Source organism: Callospermophilus lateralis, chromosome 10, assembly GCF_048772815.1.
Source record: "Callospermophilus lateralis isolate mCalLat2 chromosome 10, mCalLat2.hap1, whole genome shotgun sequence".
NCBI classification, from domain to species: Eukaryota; Metazoa; Chordata; class Mammalia; order Rodentia; family Sciuridae; genus Callospermophilus; species Callospermophilus lateralis.
The window spans coordinates 38,969,057-38,978,026 of record NC_135314.1 but is presented as its reverse complement, the minus strand read 5'-3'; the positions used below and the strand labels follow the sequence as shown (position 1 = coordinate 38,978,026).

At 33.6% G+C, this 8,970-nt stretch overlaps 1 protein-coding gene across 1 annotated transcript in view; it reads right to left on the bottom strand.

The window, feature by feature from the left end:
* Nucleotides 1-5,496: 5,496 nt before the first annotated feature.
* The window catches only part of Epha3 (EPH receptor A3), a 340,539-nt gene continuing 337,065 nt past the window's right edge, over nucleotides 5,497-8,970 (bottom strand). The window contains exon 17 of the mRNA XM_076868941.2: nucleotides 5,497-5,602. Within this exon, the coding sequence (XP_076725056.1) occupies nucleotides 5,497-5,602 (106 nt within the window). The remainder of the gene's footprint in view (nucleotides 5,603-8,970) is intronic.

Genomic DNA, 8,970 nt, shown 5'->3' with positions numbered 1-8,970 from the left:
GAACACTTCCAAGACATACTTCCAGGGACCTACCTCCTCTAGCCATGCCACACCTACCCTGCAGTTATCACTTAGTTCACTCAAAATAGGATGGACTAATTAACTTACAACTCTCACAGTCCATTTTTTTTTTTACCTGTGAACATTTTGCATTAATGTAGGACATTATGGTGTATGGATATATGTGTTCATTTGGGGGTACCTCATATACAAACTATAGCAACATGAAAGTAAAAAGCAGTTGTGGCAGAGTTTCTATGTGAATACTCAACACTCTTTTGTTTTATATTAAAATACATTAGACTACTTCATGATTTTTTTTCCAGTTAAGTATAGCAGTATGATTTTGGTTCTAGGCAATGGAACATGAGAAGAAATTCACTTATAAGTAGAGTTCATAAAATCCACCCCACACTATCATCCCCTCCTCTTTACTGGCTGTAGGCAAATGATTCCAAGGTTTTATAGACTATGAAGAGAGTGTGGGCACCACATCATTACAAAGAAGTCCACCTAGCAAACATATACTTTGTCAAAATTTGTGTCAATTTTTTTACTCTAAACGGATGATATTTTGGCACTTATTACAGGAGCTACAGTTAACTTAAAAACTGTGATCCAAGATGAATATATATATGCCACAAATAATGATATATAGATCTTCATATTCTATCAGTGATATCTTTACATAAATTTTTAGCATTGTGTTCTTTTTTCAAAAGCCTCAGATTCTCACCTTCCAAAACTATTAACTTATTGTAATGGGCTAGTGCTATAAACGTAACAAACTCATGATCCTAAGTTAATTTCTCCTTATTCCCTTCTTCTGCTAATGATGTCATTATTTCCAAATTCAGGATTAAATTTTGTTTCTAAATAAAATATGTTGATTCCTACTTTTCAAAATTTCTCACATAAAGTTGCTAAATTTTATTAATTCTCCTTTCTTTGTGCATCTTTATATGCTTTCCATTTTTCAAATTCCTATTATAATCATTCTGGTGTGTGCAGTAACATGCCTAGAATGCAAGGATAGTTTTCTAAAATCATACAGTTTACTTAACCTATAGTCTTTCCCTAGTCCTTTTGGAAATTGCCACTGCCACTGTCCTTAGAGCATATTGCAGATTAGTAACAATGGTATAAAAGAAATAATTCAGAACCAGAAGATTCTAGTTTGAAGTATCTGTTACCCCATACACTAGGGTACTCTATATTTTAGAGTGAAGATGACCTGGGCATTCTTAGTCTAGGGTCCGAACTCCATTAAAAGTGGGCGTTAGGAGAAACACGAGTTAGTGATCAGAAGGTAAACTAAGAAGGACTCACAAGAATGAGTTAGGGAGGGTAAGGAGGAAAATGTTCCACCTTCCTTTTCTCCAATATTTAGGTGAGGATCAAAGTAGAAGAACTTTGGTTGTAAGGAAAATCATGTATTCATAAAATATTTAAAGAAACCCATATGTGTGCTTGGCATGCAATCAATCCTGTATATTTTTTCCCCTTCTTATAAGGCATGGAGCAGCTCTCTATTTTGTCCTGGCCTACTGACTGCCACCGAGAAGCATGTGAATAATGAAATGTCCAAAAATCTCCACTGAGTCTTCTAAGTGCTTTCTTTGGTATTTGAAAAGAGTGCATTGAGACCTTTGCAGCCCATTGCAGTGGACAACTCTTATTCATAGAATTGTTGCAAATGACTTAACAAGTAACTTATAGTTAGTGATAGAAACTACGTGGCTCATAACAGTGTTTACTACCTACCTAGCAAATGAATGAAGACATTCTTTTTCACTGCTTTCCCTTTACTTAGCTAATCTAAATTACTCTCTGCTCAACTTAACATGATAGAATGTTACTTATCCTTCAAGACAAACTCAGATCTGACCTGTCTTGTGGCCTCTCCCTAAGTACTTCTCTCCCTGTGGAATCCTGATAACTCAGCTTAATTAGTCTATATAGTCAGATGACTTTTATGATTTTCAGGTAATCATTTTATCAAATGGACTACAAATGACAAGGGTCTAATTTTATACAAAATATTCGATGTTAAAGCATGTGGTTTGTAATTGTATTTGCTCATTTTTAAATTTTCATAGTGCTTGTCCCATGGAGAATTCATTAATTTTTTTCATAGACAATATTCTTATTTTGGATGAGAACAACTTTGAAACCTTTAAACGCTGTAGAGTCTCATATCCATATAAGCCCATTCACTATCTCCAAGGACAAGCACAGTACTGAGTACCTACCACTCTGAGTAAATTATTTCCCTACCTGAACTGATCCAGGTTGGGGTTGTGACCCAAGGAAAGACCTCAGTATTCTGTTAGAATAATTAAGTAACAGAAATTACTTCACAGGAACTGAAATATAGAATTATATTAACTAGAGTGTAATTATATTAACTATCATGTAAGATATAGCTTGCAAATTAACCCCGTTTGGAGAAAAACACAGTTAAAAGAAGAACATGCAGAGTGAGAGAATAATCCTAATAATTGTTTTTTAATTTCTGCTTACAACTGGACCTGTACAATTTGGGAGATGATGACATGAACTAAGCATTTTCTTGTTTCCTTAAGATAATTTTTTTTGTAGTAAGTAATCAAAAGAGCACTGCCTGATATAGCTGTATTTATTAATTATAAAGATCATATTTACTGATTGTTTTACTGGCTTACTGATAATGAGATTGGCACAAAAAGTGAATTACATCATATAAATCCTTCCTTAATAATGGAAGGGAAAAAAAGAGAAGCACATTCTTTGTAACTTGTATAAATTTCATTATATTACTGTTTTAAAAGGCCATACTTCTGTAATTTTTAAAAAAGCTTCAAAGACCAATTCTGTATTCCAATCTGTAAAAATATTTTCATTATGTTTATTATAAAAATATAAATGTTTCCACTACAAATCACTTTACATTAGTAAGAGGCCATCTACATTGCACAGCACAAACTAAATGAGCAATGTTTTAAAAAGACAAGGTTAAAGTAAACACATATTTCTAACTGTATCACATTTGTACATGGCTTAATAGATACCTAGTACAGCATAAACTGTGTGTTTTACCAGAAATAAATAATATGTATAAATCAAATTTAAGATACAAAACAGATAATATGGTACATGACATTGTGAAGGACTTGTGGCTTCATGTTTATTGAAAGTCAATGCAATTCCTGTACAAAGAGATGGCCATGAGCATTCTTAGTACCTCTACTCCACAGTTAAGAATCGTACACTGCTATGTTTACATATGTACAGGTAAGAATTATGTAAAGTAAATTTATAAGAAGTAGGTAGAAAAATACTGAAAAAAATGAAAAGTAATCATGAAGAATATTTAAAAAAATGAAAAGGTTGAATATACAAACTCTACTTTCAAATAAAAAAAAAAACACAGCCAAAATAAGTGCAATAGATACAACAATCCTCAATTTCTACTACTTTATGAAATGCACAGATTTTGTTGAGTATACCCAGAATAGTGTCTAAAAAATTAAATGCTACTCTGGGAAAAAATGAGATTGAAGCCAGATTTGAATCTCAGTCTAATATTCCAAAACAAAATACTTAATTAGAAGAATTTTTTCCTTCTGCTTCTAGCAGGCTTAACTTAAATGTTTGATTAATTTTATAATTGCATATGCCTTTTTAAAAAGTTCATGCTCTTACATATCCAATATAAAATTCTAATAGCATGATTTGACTATAAAGAATGTTGTCAAAATTTGGAAAACAGTCTGACATTTTAAAAAACACAATCTAAGCCTTATTACACTATATCTACAATAGATTATTACTTGTGAATTTTGATCTGTTATTGGAATTTCTATTCCTTTAGTGTCCGATTTTCCATAAAATCATAAATGTTGTAGCATTGTTTCATCCATTCTATTCTCATGAACTACGCATTCCTTATATCCATGACATTATCATATCAGCATTAGAAAGAGTATAGGTAGATCTAAAATATTGCATAAGAATATATTGGTAGCTAGATTTCCTCCAGGTACATCCTTTTGAATCTTAATGAACATGCTCATTGGTGGCCTTCATGTAACAGCTAAATCCCTAAAATGAGACATTTCTTCAATGCCTACAGGTTTTGAGGCATTTGCTAGATGGCTAGCTATTTCAAAAGTGGTATGTTAAATAAATGCAAAGAAGTTCAAGGCTTCTATTTTTATACACCAAAATTACAATAGGTGTACTGAATGGAAGACGGTTAAAGATAATTATATGATATTGATGATAACAATGTTTAATTAATTGGTTTAAACCTCAGTGATACAGATGTGCAGTCTAATTATCATCAATTCCATCAAATTTAAGCAAAGATACTAAGTGACTTTTCAAAGTCAGTAAGTGATTTTTTCAATCATGCATTGGCCATTCGGCTGTGTTGTCAATTAAAGCAACAATCTAAATAGCATTTCCAATCTTTCCAGTGTAGCTATTCTCTGAGCTCTAACATGGCCCCTTCATGAATGGAAGGAGCTGATGGCTTCTGAGCATCAGAGCAGGAAAGGAATGTGTGGTTAAAATTCTATTACATGCAAGCCAGTATGTATTAAATTAGGAGCATATGGTTTATAATAAATGGAGAGACAAAAATGAATGGGATAATTCAGACAGTGAGAAATTTGGTTACCCAATGAACAGGACAAGTGTACATTTTTTTAATAGATATGAGTGGATGGCTCAGAATATCTGAAAAGAAACCCTTCATTCTCTGTATCTTGTTAAACAAGTTTTCTACTGCTGACAGTTTGAGAGAGCATTTGGCACTTGGCTGTAACAAATCCAAATTAAATCATCAAGGCATAAATATAAAACAATAAAGACAATTCAAAAGAAAATAAATACATACTTTTTTCAAAAATTAAGACACATTTTTTACATGATACACTTAAGGATACTAAAAATTAAAATGTATAGTACTTAAAACAACTACAAAATTCTTCTCTATATGCTTTCAACAGATGAAAGAGAATAATTCAATGATAAGGTAGTAAATATGGCCAGATAGTCTGAGGTATAAACTCCTCTATTTTGCTTGTTTTTAAAGAAACAAAATACCTGTTACAGATTTCTTCTGTGTAAAAAAATATCACAAGTCTTTTCTTTTGTGGCTATTCATAAATGAAGCCATCATGTCCATTTTGTTATTTCACTTGTTTTGCTTTTGTGATAGTCAGTTTATGATCAATGGCTCTATGCTAGTTCTTCACCATTTGCACTGAAGAATTTAAATGTAATCTATCAACTAATATTCAAAAAAGCAATTATCAAATCAAAATATACCCACCCACCCATTCACTAAATGATAGGGGAAAATAAAGAGTTTTTCAATTCCATTTTAAGGCATTTGTACTCGTATATGAGTGTCTTATTGGACAAAGAACTTCCACTGGCATCTCCAGCATTATCATCTGTCTATAGAGTGATGTCACATCTTCCATGGGCTCCTTCAGAAGAAGTTCCTCACACTGGAACTGGACCATTCTTGGATTGAGTTTCTAGAGCTTTAATGCTACTGATGATCTTCTTCTGTGGCCCAACCACAGTAACACCAACCTTTTTCATGTCTCTGTAAAAAAAAAAAAAATCTGATGAGAATCATGATTCTTAGATAGTGTATATAAACAGGAGATTTTTAATTAGCATAACTCACACAATTATATATCCTAGTACTTTGAACCTAAATTTCTGATTTTATCTCATCCTGTGTTATGTCTTGACTATTTTATCTGTATCTTGTGGTAGAATATAGACAGTGTGGTGAGTTAAATGGTGTTTTCATGAAATTTCTGTCAACTTGGAACTTGACACTGTGACCTTATTTGGAAGTAGGCTCTTTGTAGATGTAATTAAAACAAGGATCAAAATGATATCTTACAGGACTAGCATGAATACTTAATCCAGGGAGAGTTTTCCTATAATAGATTAAAAAAAGGACACAATGACAGAGAAAGGAAAGTTATATAAAATTGGAGACAGAGTTTGGAGTTATATTTCAACAAATCAAGACCATCAGAATTCAGGTGAAGCTGGAAGACACAAGAAAGGATTCTCCCCTAGAGACTTTGGAGCACATGCATGTATTCTTGCTGATATTTTGATTTCAGATTTCTTCCTCCAGAATTATTAGAGAATGAGTTTCTGTTGTTCAAGCCAGAATGATAATTTGTAATTGTAGCCCAACTATTTTTTTTTTTAATTTATAAGCCCAACTAATACAGAAGGTCACACATGCTTTCTGGGGTTTTATCCAGAAATTTATTTATTTATTTAACCTTGCCTAAATGAGGGCCAGCTCTGGGACTGCTTTATCTATCTCAGGTTTTTACACAATGGAGTACTATGCAGCACTAAGAAATGACAAAATCATTGAATTTGCAGGGAAATGGATGGCATTAGAGCAGATTATGCTAAGTGAAGCTAGCCAATCCCTAAAAAACAAATGCCAAATGTCTTCTTTGATATAATGAGAGCAACTAAGAACAGAGCAGGGAGGAAGAACAGAAGGGAAAGATTAACATTAACAGAGTCATGAGGTTGGAGGGAAAGGGAGAGAAAAGGGAAATTGCATGGAAATGGAAGGAGACCCTCATTGTTATACAAAATTACATATAAGAGGTTGTGAGGGGAATGGGAAAAAAATAAGGAGAGAAATGAATTACAGTAGATGGGGTAGAGAGAGAAGATGGGAGGGGAGGGGAGCGGGGATAGTAGAGGATAGGAAAGGTAGCAGAATACAACAGTTACTATTATGGCATTATGTAAAAATGTGGATGTGTAACTGATGTGATTCTGCAATCTTTGTAATGTTTTGAATAACCAATTAAAAAAAAAAGAAGTCAGAAATGAAATTGTATCGGTATTTATACTTCGGTCCTAAGAAATTGAAGTCCTCCACTTTTTTTTTTTTTTTTTTTTTTTTTTTTAGAGAGAGAGAGAGAGGGAATTTTTTAGTATTTATTTTTCAGTTTTCGGTGGACACAACATCTTTATTTTTATGTGGTGCTGAGGATGAAACCCAGGGCCCCAAGCATGCCAGGCAAGCGAGTTACCACTTGAGCCACATCCCCAGCCCCTCCTCCACTTTTTATCTCTGCAAAAATTCTCATGGCCACAGAGCTGCCATGTAAGTCTGACTATCCTGAGACCAGGGCACAAGAGAGGCCATGTACAAACACTTGACCTACAGTCATTACAGAGGCCTGCTGCATACTCTTGTATACAAAGGCAGACATCTGAATTCAGCCTCCATCTCCCCAGACAAGATCAGTTCATTCATCTGCTAAATGCTGACATCAACACCAAAGCGAGAACACTTAAAATAACCCACCTAACCTCTGTCCAAATTCACACCCACGATGCTGGGATGCATGATAAAATTGCTGTTTTTTTAGCCTTTTAGTGTGTACAGCTATAGATATCTGGGAAAATCTCTTTATACAATCGTTTTGAAATAAAAAAAAATAACAAGCACATCTCTGTTAAATTTTAAAGTTTTAATTCAGAAATTGGGCACTAAAAGTCTACAAAAACATAAGGAATTTCATTTAAGGAATAAAAGACTTAGCTAAATGTGTATATTATGAACTATTTATTCCTGCCCCAATAGTTTTTTTCATATAAACATATCTTTGAGGTCTTTACTCAAATCTCGTTCTCTAATAAGAACTTTCTTGCCCCTCTTAAGACATATTATAAATTCTCCCTGCACTTGTGTCTGCACTCCCTACTCTCTCTTCTTTCTTATTTTATCCCAAAGGCTTTATTACCATGTAGCAAACTGATAGCCTTTCTTTCTGATTGGTTTTCTTTATTAAAGAATAAATGACAATATGGAGAGCAGAAAAATATTGAAATATACCTAATATGCTAATAATCTGAACCCTGGAATATTTGAGCATGGTGACTTATAATACATGTCATGATGCTTGGTCCTAATCTTCCCTTCTAAACTACAATATTCATCTTCAAGTAGTTGGAAAAAAAAATCTGATGCAGAGAGTTTACAGTTTAATTTGAAACTGAATTCACCACTTCTTCACAGATCATCTCTCAAACATGCTCCTCTAGAAATTGTCTGCATAAGACTCTAAGATTCTGTCCAGGAACCCACAATCAGCAAACAGATCTATATATTTTTTTAATGTTTAATGCAAAAGATCATATTGGGTCTTGACCAAGGGATGTGGCTCAGTGATAGAGTGCTTGCCTGTCATACCCGAGGCCCCAGGTTTTATCTCCAGCACCATTAAAAAAAGAAGATTGTATTAGACCTTGAAAAATATAATTAAACTATTCCTTTTAGTTATCCCTTGGTTGATTTTCTTGTACCCTCTACTGTTTCTGTTGCTTGCTATAATATATTTTCTACCCTCCATTCTGCCATGTCCAAAATCATCCTGAATACCTAGCTAACCAGAAGTCTCAATAACATGCCATGTGGACTCTCCTCTTTTGTGTGATCCTATTCAGAAGAAGTATGAAAAAGTTGAAGACTGTGGAGCAGTTAAAGACTGAGACCAGAGGCTAATTTGTTATCTGGAACTTCAGAGACAAAGGGACAGGGGACCACACTTGGAAAATGGCATTATAGGGTGCAGAGTAAAGGCAGAGAGCAATTTATCTGGTCTTCATTCCAACACTTGATTCTCTTTTCGTTTTCCACAGCTGTTGTCCCTCTCCCTTTCCTTTTCTCTCTTCCTTGCTCATTTTGACCTTCCTAAATTCATTTAACACTATGAAATAATACCTTAAAATATGTTTATTGAATAAAACTGCATACATTTTGAGCTTTATTTGAAAGGTAGATGAGTAGTTTGCATTTTAATGAAATCCCTAAATTAATTAGAATATATAAATATTTCTTGGAAGGCAAAACTCCATTGACCTTTCTCCATGATTTCATCATCTAAATGGGAAAAAAGCAAAAGAAATGCA